The sequence below is a fragment of the Rosa rugosa genome, chromosome 6 (assembly GCF_958449725.1).
Source record: "Rosa rugosa chromosome 6, drRosRugo1.1, whole genome shotgun sequence".
In the NCBI taxonomy this organism is placed as follows: Eukaryota; Viridiplantae; Streptophyta; class Magnoliopsida; order Rosales; family Rosaceae; genus Rosa; species Rosa rugosa.
The window spans coordinates 33,060,713-33,081,320 of record NC_084825.1 but is presented as its reverse complement, the minus strand read 5'-3'; the positions used below and the strand labels follow the sequence as shown (position 1 = coordinate 33,081,320).

Genomic DNA, 20,608 nt, shown 5'->3' with positions numbered 1-20,608 from the left:
CCAACTTTGTAAGTTTCTAACCTTTTGTGGCGGTTCCTGGAAAGTTAGAGTCGACTTTGACTGACTTGAAACAGGTTTGCAGTAGTCTATTACTTTTCTTTATTAGGTTTTAGGTTTTGGTTTTTGGTTAGGTCTAATAAGTCCCTCCTCAATTGAGCAAGGGTTTGGTTGTCTTTGTTTCATAGTTGTGCCATTGACATAACATTCCTGAGGACGATTTGGTTTAACTATGGTTTGTTTTTGTTATCAATTTGCCGACGAGCGATCCTTTACACATGGTTTGGTACTTTTTGGACACAGTGTTGAAGAGGACGCCGTCTTCTTTGCTGTTGACTACTGGGTGTTATTGAAACTTTCGGGATCACATGATCAATGTAGTCTTGGAAATGGGTGTCTTGTGGTTAGAGTTTGGGCTCATTGGCCTGATGGTATTTGTAACCGCAGTTTCTTGGGGTATTAATTGGCTTATGTCCCCCTCAATGTATACTTTCTGATTGATTGAATAAAATATCTATCCTTCTAAAAAAAAAAAAATTGTAAATATTACTTAAAATTAATTATATATCCCACTTAATTATAAACTCTAAATTGATAAGAGTGCTTTTATTCATATCTCCAAATTTGGTATTTAAACCTCCATCTCTAAAATTTTACCCTAAACTATCGATTTTAACCTCAATTTTTTTTATCTCTATACACCTAGCCGTTTTTTTCTCTATACACCTTACCTTTACCTCCAACCTCCACGCCAAAGAGAGACTCATTTTGCTGCGAATCATGTATGTAGTCGATTCCACCATCATCCTCGTTCTCCCCTTGAAGTCTTTGTGAATTGTCTTTTCACTTTGTCTGCAGTCTCTTTCAGAGAGAGATTACTATGGCGAACCATAGATCGAGAATGAACATGACAATAGTTTGATGCTGATATGGGTTTATTAAATCTTAAAAGTTTCAACTAGAGTCTGGAGGTGATTGGTCTTGGTATTTGAAGAGAAAATCATATTATAATTGGAGAAAAATTCAATTATGGGGCAAAGAGTTCAGTTATGATTCTCTATGTGCTTATCAAAGAGGTCATATCATTCAATGTTTTAATACGATTTAGTATCAAAAAATTCATTCACTTGTTCTGTTAATCAACATATTCAAAAACCAACGATGAATCAAAAAAAATATTTCTTCCCATAAATCAAAGGTATTGACGAGATAGAGGGCTTTTGTGCACTAATATATTTTTTTCTTTTTAGATTTCTAGAAGGACAAAGTTGAAAATAAAATTGTTCAAAAATCATGGGAGGTGTATATACCAATTGAGGAGGTATGAATAGGATTTCCTACTTACGTAGAAGTAGAACCTGTTGGCTAGAGTTGATTATTTTCTTTTAATCTCATTTTATTAACGAGAATAAATCCGCGTATGATAAAAATCTCCCACAAAATATAAAAGCCCTTAAGCGCAGTGGTCTGCGGAGCCCAGAGCTGCCCAAAGCGCGAAAGCTCTAGAATTGCCCAGCCCTGAGCAGCAGCAGCAGCACAAACTCGTAACAACGCAAAAATGGTCAGTACTCCTTTCCATAACCCTTGTTGAACTTGGATTGGACTCACCTTTCTCGATTTAAACCTTGTTGTTTTGGTTAATTGATTGTTGCAGTCTGTCACTCTTCACACAAATCTCGGGGATATTAAGTGCGAGGTCTTCTGCGACGAGGTCCCTAAAACCGCCGAGGTCTCTCTTCTCAACTCTCTCTCTCTCTCTCTCTCTCTCTAGATTAAACTTGATTGTTGCCCACCTAATAATACTTCACAGGGATATGTTGTGGCTTTGATTATTGTTAGGGAAAGCATCTGAAATTTTAATTACATCTGAAATTGATTACCAAATTTGTTTGAAAACCCTAGTTTTCCTGTCCAAAATCATAACTATCTTTAGTTTCAGTTTTGGAAAATCATGTCTTGTTTTGACTGCTATACTGTTAATACAGCGACTTGCATTGCAGTGAATTAGTGATGGTGTTGGTATTTTACATGGTGAATGACTTTGTGTTTTATTTCGGCACAGAATTTCTTGGCGCTATGTGCGAGCGGTTATTATGATGGGACTATATTTCATAGGAATATCAAGGGTTTCATGATACAAGGTGGAGATCCGACTGGTACGGGCAAGGGAGGGACTAGCATTTGGGGCAAGAAGTTCAATGATGAGATAAGAGAGTCTCTCAAGGTAACCATTATCTTGCTCTATGGATAAGCCTGGTCTCCTTACATTGTTTTTCAACCTTACTAGAAGGTATAGTTTGCTGTATCGAGGACCAATCTGTGTCTAATTTTGCCGAGGTTTTCCCATTTTACTGTTTCTTTTACAGCACAATGCAAGGGGAATAATGTCAATGGCAAATAGCGGTCCCAATACAAATGGAAGCCAGTTCTTCATTAGCTATGCAAAGCAGCCACATCTCAATGGATTGTACACAGTGTTTGGCAAAGTGATTCATGGGTTTGAGGTTCTTGATATCATGGAAAAGGTACTATGCTAGCTAAGCCAAGCATCCGTCTCCTTCAGTGCTAACATGTAGTGCATTATGCATGCTAACTGATGTATAAATAGTTCAGCATGGGTCTGTAATCACTCTGCTTCTGTAGATGTGTTTGGGCTATTGGTTCATTCATTTCATCTGAGGTTCACCTATTCTGTCTGTAGATTGCTGAATGGTGTCTGTGAAATAGTAGTAGGTTATGATCCCACTCAGAGACGGCTATTGTTCTGTGGATGAATAAAATTTTATTTTCCAGATACAATACCTACTTATTTTTTGGATTGGTTTGTTGTTTGGTTCAAGCAGATGGTCTCTGTCATTTCTTGTTTGAATTCAGTTTTGTTAACTGGTGTTTGAATATGTGCAGACTCAAACTGGAGCAGGGGATCGCCCTCTTGCAGAGATCAGGCTTAATCGAGTGACTATACATGCTAATCCTCTTGCTGGTTAGCCCTGAGTTTGGACTGGTTGAAGGAGGCTGGGATGTAATCTAGCAAATAGTTGCAGCTATGTGTTTGAACAATGAGAGGAAAGACATAGTGAGTGCTGTCATCACTAGCAGAGAATATGTATAGCACATTTTTGTTACTTCGTTAGACTCACTTAACTTGTAACTTTGGGATCTACCATTCTGGTTGCCTTGTTATGACTCATATGTTGCCTGAAGTTATGAGTATAATTTGTTCCCGTAGGGTTTAGTTGAAGTTAACAAACTTGTATCGATTTGGTTTTGTTGCGCTTATGCCTTACCTAATTGGGGAAACCATGTCGCAGAGGATTCTTGCAGCTAGTCCCCTCTGGTTGTATCATTTCGCTTCTTTTGTTTTGATTGTTTAATATCTATTTGCGAGTCTTTCTGTTCTTTGTTACATTTCTTGGTAGCATTTACGGGAATGAAAGGAAAGGGGGATAACAGGGAGGGAGAAGCAAGAACTCTTTAGTGGTTCTTCAAGCAAGCAATCCAGTAGTGAAACAGGAAATGTGAAAGTTGATAATCGGGGTGGAGCTTCGCAAAGTTTGTCCCCCTCTTCTTCCTGCAATATGGGTTGATGATTATAACAATATGAATTGATTCCGATTATAACAGTTGATTTTAAAAGATATTGTGTAAAGGTCATGCCTGCATCACGTAAAATTGAAATGAAACAGTCCCGACACTGAACTCTTAGAAAACAGAGTTCGAACGACCTACGAGTTATAAATTATCTGATAATTTATGTTACTACACTAAATGATATATAAGTTGATAGTTTAGTTCTAATTATCTCTCTTAATCAAGTTTTGAGAGATCGTGAAATCTAACATTTGACTGATTAAGAAAATTATGTTCAACCACCCTTAGATGTAAATCCAATGGTGGAAATAATTATTTATAAGTTCAGTTGTTTTGTTTTCAACCATTTGAATGTAAATTGAATGGTGATTGAGCATAATTTATTTGATCAGTTACGTACCGACCAGCTGAATACACTCTTATTTATTTATTCAAAACAATTGTATAAAACAAAAATTATTTTAGAGAAAAAAAAAAAAAAAAATCACCAAGCTTCCTCTGCACACTAATCGAATAATATTATTTCCGATAAAAACCAAAGGGAGTAGGTCCACGACTCCAATAGTTAGTAGAAACTAGAAAGCCACTATCATTATCAGAGTTGGAAGACCCTGACGCTGACCCGAACTCCGAGTCTCACACTATCCACTGTGATCTGTCCTCACCTTCTTCCCCAAATTGCTGCTAATTGTTTGCTTCAATGTCCGACGTCGGCGAAAGCGAGCCCGCTCCGCTAAAGCCCAATGGGCCTGTGCGCTCCGAGGAGTCCATGTCCCCCATGCAGTTCACCACCTCCGCCGCCGCCAAAATCGCCTCCCAGCCTCTCCCCTCCTACGACCCCTCCGTCTGGGGCGTCCTCACCGCCATCTCCTCCAACGCCCGCAAACGCCCCCAGGTCTCTTAAATTACTCTTTTACCCCTCCCTCCCTCCATTCCCTCTTCTTCTTCTTCTTCTTCAACTCAATTTCCCCTACCTGAATTTTGTACCGAAATTAATGTTAAATAGCAGCGTTCTTGTTCAGTTTTAGGGCTAGAAATCGGCTTGCATTGAGTTAACATAGTGCTCTGTTGTGAAATTTGGAGATGAAATTTTGGACTGATTTGTGGTTGTAATAAATTTGGAATGTAGGGCATAAATATGCTATTGACTTCCATTGAGCATCAAATTGGACGATGCGTAGCCGATAAGCGGTTCCAGATTGAGTCTACTGCCATTAGTGCAAATCACTGCAAGATATATAGGAAGAAGGTTGATGAAGATGCCAAGTCTGCATCAATCTTCCTCAAGGACACAAGGTTGTGCAATTACTAGTTGACGCTTTGGTTTACTTGCATTTTTCTTCTTCTTTTTTTCCGAATCATAGTTTGTGATTTTGTTGAGACTTTTGCAGCACGAATGGGACGTATCTCAACTGGGAGAAGCTCACAAAAGCTGGCCCTGAAGTTGAAGTACATCATGGCGACATTATCTCGCTTGCTGCACCCCCTCAGCATGGTGATAGCTACTGTGCCTTGTGCTCTAAGTTTCTTCGTCCCTTCACCACGCACTCCAAGTAGAGTTTGATTTTTGTAGGAGTATCTAGTGTTGAGATGTTAGGACTTAAGAACTTGGTCTCAGTGTATGTGTTTATAGGTTTCTTAAATTACAATTTGAGAGTTGTTGTCTACAGGTATTGCATTTGCATTTGTATTTAGAGAAGTTGTCTCCAATGCCAGTACAGCTGGTGCTTTTGCAAAGAGAAAAGCAGGTACGTTTATGACTGTTTTAGCATCCATGTTATTGATACAATAATACCGTCTATACATTTTGCTTCCAATGTGCTTTCTCAACCTTAGTGGTGTCAATTTTGGAGTCTGAGTACATATGGTCTTCATAAAATTGGTTATAGAATCAGAATTGATTAAAGGACATTTCTCTTGTGGTTGTGGCAGCCTTTCAAGCCACACGGCTCACAAGGCAGTTCCACTCTACATAACTAATTTACTTGGGCCATAATAGATGTTTATATATTTGATAAAATGTTTGCAAGTGGAATGGAAATTGATATTCCTTATTGCTATGCAAAATGCTAATTCCAAAGATAAATTTTTCATGCCTTTCTTTTGGCTCTTCTGGGTAAGCTTTAGAGGAAACCTACTTCTGGAGAATCTGAAATTCAGAAAAAAATTCTCTGGAATGGCAGTCACATAATTAGTATTGTGGCTGGCATCTAAATGGGTCTTTGTAAGGGTTGCGTTTTCATTTCTTGAAATTGACCAGTGAAGGAAAAGGCTGAAAGAGAAAGGAGATAAGCTGAAGAGAAAGAAGGAAAAATTGACAACTTAGGGATATATTTTATATTTGGTTGCTGTTCTAGGCACTCGTAAATTTTACATAATGTTGCTTCTGATATAGTCTTCATTATTATGATGTTATTTTTCTATATCTTTTCACTGTTTGTACAGATGAGTTTGCTGGTGAGAACAAGAGACTGAAAGGTATTGGCATTGGGGCTCCTGAGGGTCCAATATCTCTTGATGATTTTCGAAGTCTTCAACGGTCCAACACGGTACATTTTGTTTAATGATACTATAGTAGTAAGTGTGAAGTGATGCTGGCAAGTCGATATAATTTACTTCTTTTAAAAAATATCATATCTGCAGGAATTGAGGAAGCAATTAGAAAGTCAAGTCATTACAATTGATAGGTTGCGCAGTGACAATCGTTTGGCTGTTGAGCATCATGAAAATGTATGGTTCTTGTTACTCTCTCTCTCTCTCTTCCTTCCTTGATATAGAAAGTGCATTAATGTGCTTATACGTGACACATCAATTTAATCTTGTAGGAAAAAAGAGAACTGAAAGAATCAGTTGCAAAACCTTACCTTGATCAACTGAAAGAGTTGCGTCGTGTTGTGGAGGTTAATCAGAAGGAGGTGGTAGAGATCAATAAGATATGTGCAGAACAAAGATATGCTCTCGAAGACCTTAATGAAAGGCTTACAGCTTCTGTGCAGTCATGCACTGAAGCAAATGAAATAATGAATACGTAAGGCAGATTATTTCATAATGGTTTTTTTAGTCAAGTCTTTGCAGTAATTTTAATTGTAATTAAGTCTGTAGTATTCCTCACAAGTCATAACACAGTTTTGTTGGAGTAGCTGGCCCATTTTCTCTGGCTAAGAGTTGAAATTGCTTCTTGTTATACCTGATTCCATGCCATGTACAAATCTAGAGTTCCAAATTTCTGAGCCAAGGCATGGGAAGAACAATCATTTTTTTGTGCAACCCGAATTTTTGATCTGGAGTCTGGAGTTCTTGGTGATTGCTAAAAGCATCACAGAGACCTGGCATTATCTATACATTCAAATAAAATACATCTATTTGGTTAGATTTTGTACTTTTAAAAGCATGGAACCCAGTGTTAACAAATAGTTAATGGAAATATTGCAGTTGCTATGGCTGTATCTGGTTTATAATATTGATGTGTATTAACCTGTTTTCTGCATGGTTATTTGAGCATGCCCACACTAGCATGTCTTGTTTTGTCAAGAACAGTGGAGCATTCCCTTCCCACCATACTGTACTAAAGGTTAAGAGCAAGTAATTACTGTTTTCTTGTCTGTAGTCAGAAAGCTTCTCTGGCTGAGCTCAAGGCACAGTTGGATGAAGAGCGAGATCAGAGAAGAGAAGAGCGAGGAAAGGCTGCAGTAGATCTAAAAGCAGCAGTACATAAAGCTCAATCAGATGCTCAAGAGGAACTAAAACAATATTCTGATGCTGCCACAAGACGAGAGAGAGAGCAACAAGAAGTAATTAACAAGCTTCAGGTACAACTCCTATCTTATATAGTTATATATGTATGCTATAACTTCTTCTTCTTCTTCTTTTTGGTGTTGAGGAATTATATTATTGGCATTTGTGGTTTCAGGAATCAGAGAGAGAGGCGTGTTTACTAATAGAGAACTTGAGAACAAAATTGGTAATGTTGGCTGTACCTTTATTGAATGCTTCATTTAAACGATGGAAGGTCCTTCTCCTGATTATCTTGTGTGCTGCAGGAAGACACTAGGCAAAAGTTGGTAGTCTCTGAAAATAAAAATCGCCAGCTAGACACCCAAGTTTGCGAAGAGCAGTCAACCTCTGATAGTCGAAAAAAGGTGATCATGCCTCTTAATCCTAACTTGGATATTATTCCCTATTATAATTATCTTTACCACAAACAGTTGTTGAGGACAAGTTTATCTACTGTTGTGGATGTTTGGGCAGAGAGTGGAAGAACTTGAACATGAGATGAAAGGACTGAGGAAAGAGCTCGAGAGTGAAAAGGTAGAAGTGAAAATTTTCCTTTTACCTTTTGTAATGCTGTAAATGGTTGACTCTGCTAACATGGTTGTGCATATGGTGTTGTCTACACTGCTGTTAGTCTCTGCATGTGAAATGCAATTCCTCTATTTTGTTGATCACTAATATGAAAGATAGAGATATTAAATGTATAACATTTATGAATAGTCTTTCACCCAGGTATCATGTATGATGACTCATTTTAATTTTGGTGCAAGAGGAATTTTGCACGAATGTTTGCTTATAGTGATACTTTTATTCATAACTGAGATATTTCTTGTTGTTGGTAGCAGGCGGCTCGAGAAGAAGCATGGGCTAAAGTTTCTGCCCTTGAACTAGAGATGAATTCTGCAATGCAGGATCTTGATTTTGAGAGACGAAAATTGAAGGCTGCTAGAGAAAGAATAATGCTTCGGTAAGTTTCCTGAAGGATTATAATCTCAAGTCAAGGGTGGTGCTTCAGTAAACTACTTTTGTCTTGCATCTTATCTTTTATCGCCCCATTTGTTTCAAAGTTTGCCTATTGTAGAAATTTTTGTGCTCCAACAATCGGTCAATTTTTTATAAACACATATAGAGGTCCATTTTAGGTAATTTGGGCTGCACATTTTACTTTTTGCTCGAGTAGAGAGTACTGAAGTCTTTTAGAGCGTTACATTTTCAACTTCTCAGATTGGCAGCGTTTGAAAACTCATTTCCTTAACTGGAACATATTGTTTCATGCAGGGAGACACAACTAAGGGCATTTTATTCCACAACTGAGGAGATTTCTGTACTGTTTGCTAAACAGCAGGAACAGTTGAAATCGATGCAGAGGACACTGGAAGATGAGGAAAATTATGATAACACATCAGTTGATTTTGACCTCAATGTTATTGGGGATACAACTGGAACTGAAGGCAGAGATGATAAAGTAATCAGGTACCGAAGAAACAACACTGCTAGGGCAGGGTCAGCAACAACACCGCAGAGGTCCAATGGAAATCAAATTGGAACATCTAGTGAAGAAGTCAGTGTTACTGAGAAGCATGACTGTGATATCAGAAGCCAACAAGGTGAACATACCGAAGAGGCAGAATTCACTAGTGCAAACCATGGTGTCAAGGGTGGCTTTGGTTCTGACATTGATGGTATTGGTACAGGACCTGTTATGGAGGGAGATGGCATTGGCACTGAGCATGTTCCTGAAACTGAAGGCATTGACACTGAGCATGTTCCTGAAACGGAGAGCCCTGGAATGATTGGTGACGAGAATATTGATTTGAACAAGATTGCCACTATGGAAGGGGATACAATGCAAATTGATGAGGAAGGCCATGTACAAGGAAATGATGAGAAAGTTCCAATGATTTTTCAGCAGCGTCACTCTCAATCAAACACAATCAGGACAGCAGACCTTATAGCTTCTGAAGCTATTGGTAGCTGGGCTTGTAGCACAGCCCCTTCTGTCCATGGAGAAAATGGATCTCCAAGAAGTAGAGACAACAATGAGGAAGGTGCTGCTGCACCACACGATCCGATTGACAGGGTGGCTGAGAGCCAAAGTACTCCATCTTCTGAGACTGCTGCCACAAGACGGAATCGTGAGCGTCAAGCACTGAGTGAAATGATTGGGATAGTTGCTCCCGACTTAAAAGAACAGTTCGGTAATGTGGACGATAGTTATGATAATGAGAGAAGAAAACAGGCTTCTACATCTGACTCAGATACCGAGAGTTGTACGAACAGTGAAGATAATAACAAAGTTGAAGCTGCCGAAGGTGATTCAATTTCAGACTCAGAGACCGAGGGTAGTGATCGGGTTGATAACGCAATGGACGAAGATGATGTGGATACAGAAGAAGATTCCGTTGGATAATCGGTTCGTAAGGAATCCAACAAGTAGTCTTACTTTTCTGGTTTGTTTTTCCTCTTCGTTTAGTTCATACGTTTCGAGAACTCTTTAGGATCATGTATATAGTATATATGTGCAACTCTCCCTACACCATTCTGCCCAATGCTTTTCTTTCTTTTTTTTGTCTAAATTGCAATGGTAAATTGTGAATGGATGATCTAGGATTCTGGGATGATAGACAGTCCAAATATGGGTGTGCAAAACGTCTGTTTACTATTTGGGATGTAATTGTCAGTAGCAGTGGCTCAAAGTGGTTAAATATCAATTTTTGAATTTGTGTCAAGAGAAGCAATCAATATGTTCATACACTCACAAATTGAGGAGTCATATTACCATATTAACAAGGCCACAATTTTTGTCAATACCAACTCAAAAATTCTAGAGAGGAAATCCAGAATTTAAATCCCGTTCCGTTCACGTAACTGATCCAAAAAAGAAAGAATAATCATCATGAGGGATTGTGCCAATCTTAAGGCAATCGATTGCGGTAGGCAATTGAGTGTTCTAAGTTGAAATGGAAGAAATTGGTGATGGTGATGTGGATCACATTGCTTGATCGTCAGAGGTTTATTTGAAACCTAAGAAAATTGAAGATTTGGAACTCTAGGTTGCGCTTAAACAAGGCAACGGTTTTAGGGCGTCAGTACATGCCTAGCTATAAGGTGGCCCTTGAAAGTCATTATACATGGGCATCAACAACTATATTTATTTCATGAAAAACATGCAGAATGGCATCAAAAAAAAAAAAAATGCAGAATCTAGATATTTGCGAATGGCACAAGAGTCATTCATATGCTGCAGGTCAATAGTAGGCCATAAGTAGGCCTACGGCCCCAACCCAATGAGTGAAAGACACACTTTTGTTTGTCAGCAAAAGCCTCCTATAAAAAAAAATTACAATAAAAAGAACATACATTTTCCAATGAGTATTTCTTTGTTTTTTTTTTTTTTTTTTTTTAACCAAATCAATCATTTCATTCAACTCAAGCCAGAATGGCACGGATACATACCTTCCCTTGCCATACCTAAGACAAGTTTAGGACGTGGTATGCTAGCACCACCCATTAGACAACCAATGCTCACTTATTCTAAAGCGAGCCTAATACTATGAAAGTGAAGCATAGTAATTAGGCAAAGTTTAGCAAAATACGAAAATTAAAATTTCTCCTTGCCCTTAACAGTAGGGCTAGGAGGCTTTGAGAGATAAGCATAACAGATCTCTTGTGCATCAGTCACCTTCTTCGACTTTGGAGGCTTTTTGTTTTTTGCCCCCAACGGCCTTCCTTTCTTCTTGTTTGGTGCAGGGTTGGCAGAGACCATCTCCTTTGGTACAAGAATATGTCCAGGTGCCTCAACCATTCCCAGGGATCTAGCAGAGAACTTATTGGTGAACATTGGCAGCTTTTGTTTCTTTGCTTGAACGTCGGGGAGGAGCGGTTTGAAGAGTTCTGGTAGCAGGAACTTGAGCTTTTGGGGAGATTTAGTAGGAGAGGGAGGCAGTTGACGTTTGTCAACCCTATTCGCCTTAGCTATGGTCTCCACTACTGCAGGTATACTTGTGTCTTCAAGAGTTTTTAGACCTGGAGTGTTCTCAACCGGTATGAATGATGACACTTCCGTAACCTGCAAGCATGCTTCTGGAGCATTTACTTCAGGGTCGGGGATCACTGCCAGTGTCAGAGGTTGAGGAAACTCCGCACCTATCTCAGATAGAGCTAGGTCTCTTGCACGCAGGATAATAGGTTTGCGTGGTTTGCATGCTTCCTTGGATTGGAAGAGTGACCTGCAAACATTTGGTAGAATCGGTGTTTGGACACCCTGAAAACGAAAGGTCCCATCAACAAATTTGTTAGCAGTAAAACCCAATGAAGGACCAACGATTTCTTTTCTTTGATCAGCTGTATTCGGTGTGGCATGACGCCCAAGTAGAGGGCAATGATCACTCTCATGATAAATCAAATTGCAGTGATCACACTTTCCCACCAAGTTCTCAAAAAAATATGAAATTTCAGCTTCCACCCCAGATGCAAGTTTTAGGGTTTTCTTGAGGAAAAATGGTTTTGAGATATCATGAGCCACACGCACTCTAACCTTGCCCTGATTCGCAAACAGTTTATCATCCAGTTCAAGGAACTTACCAGCCACCGAAGCTATATTCCTAATCATGTCAGGCTCTTCAAACAGCGGCGGGATGTTTAGGATGCGAACCCAGAAGAAGAGTAGAGTCGGAGCGACATCCTCAATAGGCGTAACGCCGTCATACTCCTGCAGTACGATCGGGGCGTGACTGAAACGCCATGGTCCTCCCTTCAAAACTTTATTTCGATCCTTTCTCAGGTCGAACGCTAGGACAAAACGGTTTGGAGCTCTTTCTTGAATCTTAAAATCCTTGTCCAAGACCCAAACTCGCTTGAGAAAGCGCTTCAGATCGTTCAAGGAGGCCGGCTTCTTCACCAGAGGACGTGCCTACAGAAAAGACTGCTTGGCCCGTCGTTGGATTCCACCAGAGGCATTGGAGACATCAATCACATCCCTGCTAGCAAGCGCCAGCGATGCAGCAAAGGAAGAGGTGACAGCGTCGATGGTGGACATGATGGCGGTACTGAGATCGAAGGAGGAGCGACGTACGTCGCTCAGTTTGCTAGGGTCGGGCGGCTGCACACAGAGCGCTGCCTTAGGGTTTTATTCCTAATTTTCTAAATTAAGATATTTCTTTGTTTAAACAGAAGTCCCCACGAGAAAATAAAATAAAATAAAATAAATACACATTTTATCAATGACATAATAGTCAGTAAAAGCCTCTCGTAAGAAATCAATAAAAATAGATGCACCTTTAGCGTCGAATAATTTTTCATTGAAAGTCTCTATTAAAAGAAATAAAATTAAAAGGAATAGACTCTCATTATCTAGAGTGCAACATTCTTCCGTTTTGCCTAGGACTACAATCTCATTTTTACGATTTAGGATAAATACTCATTTGTGCTACTAAAAGATAAAAATTCATCTACCAAAGAAAATAGTTAGCAGCTTAGTTTGAAGTTTGAAGTCCAACTTCTTCAATTCTCTCATCTTCTTTATTAGTTGATAACATAGGAAATTCTATAGTTATATGTATCATATGAATTTGATTCTCTAACATTTAACTTTCTAGTATGAATTTGATCTTGGTTCTCAATTGCATAAACAAAGAAAAATAAAAATAAAAATTTTCAAAGTACTGAGCTGTGTATTTACTTCACCTTAAGCCTCTCAATTCTCAGTGCCAACTCTGATATGTAAATGATACCAATCTCCTGGAGATTGTCATTAATTAAGAAGATTGGTTGCCTACTTTATAATAAGGATGAAGCATTTAAGCTTGGAGCCCAAGCTATGCTTTAGACTAGTTGCTTCAGCCTCTACCCTCGAAGACAGAAGAAAACCAATCTGGAGAGCAACCTCCAACTTGAACACACCTATGTTCATTTGCAACAACAAAGCCAGCAACGTACTGCCACATTATTGTTCTTTTATTATGTACTACAAATTTGAACTGAAGTCCTATATCAATTTGGCGAGGAAAACGATTTCATAATTAGAACCCTATTCTGTTTCTTAGTCTATTCATTTTTTTTTTCAACTCTTTGATCATATAGAGTGAAGACTAGGGTTTAGAGAGATTTTGACCAAATCCCTCATCTCTGTTTTTACTTGTACTTTAATTTGATTCTCCAAGTGGAATTGTACTGTGATGGGAATTTTATCTTGAGCCTGCCTCTTATTTAGTAAGTTGATTAAGCAAAACTAGGGTTTAGAGAGAAGCACCACTACTCCAACCTAAGGGTGCCTCTTTGCCCGCTTTCAAAAAGACAAAAAATATAGAGTGAAGACTATAGGTTCAGAGCGTTTACCTTGATTAGGAAGAGCTTTTGGGTACCCTATTGTGGCTTTAATTACCTTAATTAGGAAGTGCCCTAAACTATTCTCAGTGGAGCCGTGTCTGGTCTAGCAAAGTATACATTCATGGTAATGAATTGGAATACGAAAATTTTGGGAGATCATTATGGTATCACACTGTGTATCATCATACTGCATCACCCAAAAAACCAAGTCGTAAAGAAAACAAAAAAAGATTCGAAATTTGTAGGAAAAAACCAAAGAGGAGGCAATGAGATCGTTTTGGAAAATGGTGGGAGTTTCATTTGCTTGTTGACTACCTTCATTTCATCACCATGGTAGTAGTGTAAGTACTGAGGAAGTGAGGTGATAGTAACACAAGAAATGAGTGAAGCCTTGCTGGTCGCAGTTTTAATCAAATGGCTAAAACTTCTATGTCCAAAAGAAAATGATGAGGGGCAAGCTACTCCAATGTTATGACCACTCTAAATAGATGCCCATATGATCATTTACCAATAACCACATGTATATAGTGTATAGCACCTAAACATATGATCATTTATAAACTACAATACTACCCTTATGGTCCAAAGAAAAAAGTGCATATCTTTTTAATGTCGGTGTGGATTACAGCGTAACTTCTAGCAATGTATAGTTATGTTTAATAAATTTGCGAAAACATCTATTAATTTGAGAAAAAGAGAGAACATATGGTTAGGGAAATTGATGGTCTTTGTTTAATATCAAGTAGAACACTCTCTTGATGGTGTTTAATGTCAAAAATGGTCCGTCGGTCTTCCCTTGAGAATGTTTGATGTATGCTCAAGGACATCTTATTTTTAGGGTTTGTTTTCTAACCACTTTATCTTATTCTAGTTTTGGCATAATTGCCCTAGTGGCCGTAATCTTTTCTCCAAATGTGAAATTGCACGCTAGCAATTAACTTATCTATTTACCAATTTTTTCAGATCTTGCCATTCTTCAATTTAGTAGACTTCCATCCAAATTTGTCACTCATTACTTATCTATATATATAGGAGACAAAAAGATTCCGATCACAAAACTGAACGAAAGTTTATGGAGTTGAAAACGATAGGAACATTGGTATGATTTTTGACAAGTGATAGAAGAGTTGAAAATCTTTGGCCAATAAGTCATTTCTTTGTGTTTTCTCAATTAGTTCATGCCCACTTTTCTCTCTTTTGTAACTATGTAAGTGCATCAAACATAATGACAGTCTAATATGTTTGTGCAAAAACAAAACAAAGGCATTTCTCTTGATATGGTGGATAATGGGGATACGATCTTCAATCTCAACTCATCATACTTAGCTCCCCTAGAGAAATTTTGAAACAAGAATTTGGTCCCCAATCTAAATATTATGGGCTGGCAAGTTGAAGCAGCTAAAATTAAGGGACCATGTGAAATGGCTCAGCCTGAAGTTGGAAGTTGGACAAAATAGCACCACTAGCATCATAATGATGATATTATGATCCAATGGGTGAGAGATGAAGGAGATGGTGGTGTTCATCATGATGATGATGATGGTGAAGAAGAAGATGAAGCCAAAACGGGGGTTCATTTTCCAAATAAATGAGTATGGCTTTGGGTACTCAATTACAGTAAGAAAAGAGACAAAAGGAGGACCTAACAACATTGACTACTCCCTATTGCAGTCCTCCTCACTTTGGCTTCCCTTCCAATAATCTACTCATGTTCTCTTTTGCTTCTCTCAAGTATGTGATGTGCCCACATGCACGTGACTTACACGTGAGGCTCCATGTGAATCTCTATCAGTATTTGGACTTGGAGAAAAAAGGCTCTTTAGACAACCTAACTACATCAAAGGACGCAGAAGTAAGTAACCAAACTTGAATTTGGATGAATTTAGGATCGGACATTATAATGACCAAAAGATAGAACATTATCTTTTACATATATGCTCTATCTAGATCTAAAGAAGACTTCGTTAAAATGTACAAATCTTTCACAAATGTTTGCTTTAGATTCAAATAAAATCATTTTTCAGATGTTTGCTTTAGAATAATTTCATTAGACATGATACAGTATAAATTTCAATGCTTTTGTGTTTGTTTGCATGTATTTATAGAATCATTCATGACTTTTTTTTTTTCCAATGACAGAATCATTCATGACTTTGCTCAAATACTTTTTCAAATGTACTAATTATACAATATATCTCGGTGTCAACAAAATCGTCAAAATCAAAACTAAACCTATTCTTTCTTGTCTCCCTCTTGAGAAAGAACAACAAATTTGCCAGCATGAAATATTAATGCTAAAACCATTGTACTTTCCTATCTTTCTAAAAGCCCTTTACATCTAATGACATTTTATTATTAGATATAGGGAACGATTACATCTAAGCTTGAGTTTACCTGTTTCAATGTCGAGCGTATGACTTGTGAACAATTTCTGGTGTAAAAGCAAAGAGGATTAGAAAGGTTGCGTTTACTTTTCAAACACATCCTTTCTTCTTTTGGGCCAGTTAATATTTAATAAGATAAGGACTGAAAACCTGAAACAAACACCGACTTTGACCAAAATGCCATTTGCTCATGTGGCCTCTTTGCATTTTCTCCAGGCAATTATCTCCCACTAAACATAATACTCGGATCCTTAGAGTCATTGACTTCACTTCTAAGTTATTATGGATGAAGGATGAGTCTCTGTTGGCTCGAGAGTTGTATCATCGATCATTTCTCTTATTCTTTGATTTTCGAAATTTTGGCTCCCATGTCTTCTCTTGTTTATGTTTTTCATCAAGATATCAAATAATAATATTGGCATCAGGTTGAGCTTCAGAATCTCCCAGTTTAACTGGGTTCCAAACCTCATGTAAAACAAAAAGAAATTCTTATTGTACACGAACTCTGATGACAGTTAGAAATTATCTACATATATATGAACATATATATGGAGTGAATTCAAAGCTGCCTAGTAAGACTATTCAAGCTTGAATATTCTACAGTAATGATTTGGTTACTTGATCAAGGCACATGGCCATGCACACAGTCATGTTCTACTACACTGAGGTCTCTATGAAGGGTCCCAACTGTACTGATTCAAAAATGAAGGGGAAAGTTTCTAATATTCAAAAAAGTAAATTAAGAAGAAAAAATTGCATTAGATTAATTATAAGCAGCCCTAGAGGTCCTATTCAGCTATTCTAGACTCATAATTACATGGGAGTTTATAGGAGGGATTAAGTTTGTGGAAAAGGCCAAAGAAATGGGTGCCCCCTTATTCTTCTCTTCTGCATTTCAATTTCATCCTTTGCTGGCCTTTGTAATCATGACCCCCTTTTGCCATCATTACTATGAAAAGCTCTCTCTCTCTCTCTCTCTCTCTCTCTCAAGTGCAGATACAAACACACAATGCTGGATATACGGTTCACCTGTTCTCTCATAGTTTCTGCCAAGGCATCTATTTAAGGTCCTAGAACTCAACTTTTCACAAACCACAATTTTTCCTAAGCCTTCTCTTCTTTAAGCTCTATATCACCTAACTCTCTCTCCCTCTCTCTCTCTCCCCTCCCTGTGAAAGTTCGGGCAGAACCTGAACTGTAGAAGGAAACAATGTGTAGGAACTCCTCAGAAATGATTCCATACAGTCCTCTGCACTCTTCTTTCCGCCTCCGACGGCCATCAAAGCATCACAGCTTTCGCGTTCACCGCCTAATCAACAGGTTTAGTTTCCTTCCTTCACAACCCATCTCTCTGTGTGTTCTTCTGTCTTTAATTTAGCTAATACAAAACATGCTCGATCTGTTATGTAACAGGAGGAGATCAATTACAAAAGAAGCAAAAGAGAAGGAGATGGAAATCAAGAACCTGAAGTTGTACATGGAGAATAAGAGCATAATAGAAGAGAATAACAAGTTGAGGAGAAAAGCACTTCTCCTTGTCCAAGAGAATCAAGCTTTGTTTTCACAGCTCCAACAGAAAATCTCAGACCATGCATGCAGTGCTACTATGAAACAAGATCACTAAAACATATTATATATAGCTTAATTTTGCAATAGTAGTTAACAAGGAGTAGTAGGGGCCATGGCTTCATTTTGTTTTTTCATCTCCTTGTTGGGGCCTTGGGGGAAATCTAATGTCTCATCATCTTTCCCTACCTCAGTTCGGCCTTTTTCTTCTTTCCATCAATTCTGGTTGGGCAAAAATAAAAGGGAGCCATTGACGATTGAGAACATGAAACCCTATTAAATATTCGTCTGTAACTCCACCTTTTTTCTATTTGTTGGGTTTCTTATATGAACACGTTTTTCTCTGGCTGAAAGGGATGTGAATTAGAAACCCTATTGTATATGTGATTTCCTTAAAAATGAAAGGGCATTTACATATGTTACATAAAAAGAACTATCTGGCTGTCAACCTACCTAAATCCAGATCAAGTATAAAACCCGAGAATGAAACCTCTCAAGTCTCAAAATAATTCTGCATTCAGCATAGTTATCTGAAACGGTAGAATTCAACGTTTCATAAACAACTAAGAGATTAGAATATTGGCAAGTGAGTTGCTGATAGACATGAAAAGCAATAGACCCAGCAAATAAGTGCTCTAGATACCGGTAGGTGTAATAGCACGAACCAGATACTCATCAACATTCAAGCACACTGACTTTATTGATACACAGACTAGTCGGAAACACATTGATATCTGTAACTTATACCAATGAAAGATAACATTCCAACGGAAAAATTCATAAAGAAAAAGAAAAGCCTAAACCAGGAAACTGTCTAATATCGATCCAAATAAGTGAAGTCATCATCATCAAGAACTTGAACACCCTTTTCTCCAACAAAATGCTCCCGCCCAATATGCTTAACCAGGTTGACAAACTCTACTCTCTTTTCATAAGGAAGAGGTACATATGGCAGCCTGAAGACTGGTCTCACGACACCAAGTTGGGCAAGTGCTGTATTTAGGCCAATGGGGTTTGGCTCCTGAAAAAGCCACTCAATCAGAGGCATGAGCTTTGCATTAAGGGAAGGGTTCTTCCCCCCAAACATGAGGTCTCGCATTAAACCCGGAACCAAATTACTAGTAACAGATATGACTCCAGTAGCTCCGTGGTTCCACCTTGAATCATGGCACTCATCATCATTCCCACTCCAAACCACAATTCCCTTGTCAATGTGCTCTATAATCCGATCATTTCCAACGCACTCCTTGACACCCGCCAAGTTGGCATTCTGTGCCAACGTGTTAATCACCTGGTGGGGGATATCTTGGCCAGTTCGTGATGGCACATTGTATATGATAGTGGGTCCCATAGATAAGACACTTTCGAAGTGCTTAACCAATCCCTCCAAGGAGGTCTTTCCATAATAAGGATTGATGTGCAGAGCAGCATGCATCCCAACTGCAAACCCTTGTTCAGTAGCATGAACTGCTTCCCTTGTGGAGTTGCTGCCAGTGTTTCCTATTACCTTAATTGATCCACCATAACAGTTGATCGTGTGGCCTATGAGCATTATGTGCTCGTCCCAACTCATCAACTGACCTTCACCCGTTGTGCCACCAACAATCACACCTTCAGCCCCATGTTCAATCTGCGTATTAACCAATGCATCATACGCTTCAAGATCAAATCTGCCATCCGGTAGATATGGCGTTTTGATGGCTGTTATCAATCTAAGTGACTTTATCTCCTCTGTAGATGTCCTGAAAATATAGATAGCAATCTTAAAAATATAAACCGCCAATCCTTTTATTGAGCATTCCAATTAATAACAAGCTTTTGGTTTCAAGTTCCACCTCTTAGATGAAAGGGATAATAAGAAAAAAATAAAACATAAATTTAACAAAATCCTAACCGTATTTGTTCTGAACAAGTCATGCATACACTAGAATATATCCACGTAATTTCTTACCAACCATGAAACAGAGACAACACAACAACACTCAATAAACGTCTTTCAACAATTGTATACTAATTGACACATAACAACTCTTCAGAGACTCCGTCAAAAGCCAGTTAATCCATGAATCACAAGAAGAAGGCACAGTATCAAGAAACTTCAATCTCTTTTATCTCATAAAAAACCGATACATGTTCTAGCCTCTAAATCAATACCACTTAAAAAAAAAAAAAACTTTTACAGTAGATTTGACGACTGGAGAACCTAAAATCAAAACAGAACCATAAACACTGTAAAAACTACATTATCAGCTCATGCATTTGCTTCTTCTAATCCTAAATACAAAAAAAAAAAAAAAATCCATATCTCAGAACCGAAAAGATACACGAAAACTGATCAATCCAGAATTACAAATTACAGAAAACAGCATACCTGTTTTTAATTTCGAAACTACGCATCGGAAGATGAAAATTCGGCAGCACAGCTCCTCGTGGACTCCTCCATTTTACAGTCCTACTGTTCATTTGAACAAAAACAAAAATCAACCAAAATAGTTTAATCAATTTAATACTCATCAAATTAATTAATCCATTCCAATCGACATCAAAAACCTGAAACAAATCTCAGTGAATTTAAGAAACAATTACTTATTTAATCAACTACAAAAAAATAAAATAATGAGATTAAACCAACCTCTTGTAGCTATCGTTAACATTGCGACGCGGAAGCAAGAGAGCCGACTCTCTCAGGCACACGCTGCCGCAGCTCTGCAAACTCGCCATATACCTCAACGCAAAACCCGACCCGAATCGATTAGCGGAGCTCCGAAAGTTGGAAAGCTTGGGAGTTTGGAGTGGCGGAGTTGAAATTTCAGCGAATGGTGATGGTGGAAATGGGAATGCGAATGGCGGTGGAGGTGATGAGAGAGGAGGAGGAGGCGGCGGAGGTCGGGTTGGAAAGGTGGGCCATGCGGTCGGGTTCGGGTCAAGAGAGAGAGAGAGAGAGAGGTGGAGAATGGAGAGTGGAGGCTGCG

At 38.5% G+C, this 20,608-nt stretch overlaps 4 protein-coding genes across 7 annotated transcripts; 3 read left to right on the top strand and 1 right to left on the bottom strand.

Annotated features, from left to right (window-relative positions):
• The first annotated feature begins 1,404 nt into the window (after nucleotides 1-1,404).
• LOC133715618 (peptidyl-prolyl cis-trans isomerase CYP18-1) lies at nucleotides 1,405-3,396 on the top strand. Its single transcript, XM_062142174.1, has 5 exons — nucleotides 1,405-1,558; nucleotides 1,652-1,726; nucleotides 2,060-2,221; nucleotides 2,364-2,522; nucleotides 2,902-3,396. Exons 1-5 carry the CDS (start codon nucleotides 1,556-1,558, stop codon nucleotides 2,983-2,985), a joined length of 483 nt encoding a protein of 160 aa, XP_061998158.1. The 5' UTR covers nucleotides 1,405-1,555; the 3' UTR covers nucleotides 2,986-3,396.
• Nucleotides 3,397-4,158: 762 nt separating this feature from the next.
• LOC133715598 (uncharacterized) lies at nucleotides 4,159-9,898 on the top strand. Of its 4 annotated transcripts, XM_062142139.1 has the most exons (14): nucleotides 4,159-4,483; nucleotides 4,718-4,884; nucleotides 4,980-5,083; nucleotides 5,259-5,336; nucleotides 6,034-6,137; nucleotides 6,232-6,318; nucleotides 6,414-6,616; nucleotides 7,196-7,397; nucleotides 7,499-7,549; nucleotides 7,629-7,727; nucleotides 7,837-7,896; nucleotides 8,202-8,326; nucleotides 8,638-8,966; nucleotides 9,054-9,898. In XM_062142139.1, the coding sequence occupies exons 1-14, from the start codon at nucleotides 4,289-4,291 to the stop codon at nucleotides 9,767-9,769; spliced, it is 2,520 nt and encodes an 839-aa protein (XP_061998123.1). In that variant the 5' UTR covers nucleotides 4,159-4,288; the 3' UTR covers nucleotides 9,770-9,898. The 4 variants fall into 4 exon arrangements, with proteins under 4 accessions (XP_061998123.1, XP_061998121.1, XP_061998120.1 ...); XM_062142137.1 differs by having other exon boundaries at nucleotides 8,205-8,326; nucleotides 8,638-9,898; XM_062142136.1 differs by having other exon boundaries at nucleotides 8,638-9,898.
• Nucleotides 9,899-17,280: 7,382 nt separating this feature from the next.
• LOC133714366 (protein LITTLE ZIPPER 1-like) lies at nucleotides 17,281-17,893 on the top strand. Its single transcript, XM_062140464.1, has 2 exons — nucleotides 17,281-17,390; nucleotides 17,484-17,893. Exons 1-2 carry the CDS (start codon nucleotides 17,281-17,283, stop codon nucleotides 17,692-17,694), a joined length of 321 nt encoding a protein of 106 aa, XP_061996448.1. The 3' UTR covers nucleotides 17,695-17,893.
• A 412-nt stretch (nucleotides 17,894-18,305) lies between these two features.
• On the bottom strand, nucleotides 18,306-20,608 carry LOC133714365 (4-hydroxy-tetrahydrodipicolinate synthase, chloroplastic-like). The gene is made up of 3 exons (XM_062140463.1): nucleotides 20,269-20,608; nucleotides 20,008-20,091; nucleotides 18,306-19,378 (listed from the first exon to the last, which is right to left on the bottom strand). The coding sequence occupies exons 1-3, from the start codon at nucleotides 20,355-20,357 to the stop codon at nucleotides 18,451-18,453; spliced, it is 1,101 nt and encodes a 366-aa protein (XP_061996447.1). The 5' UTR covers nucleotides 20,358-20,608; the 3' UTR covers nucleotides 18,306-18,450.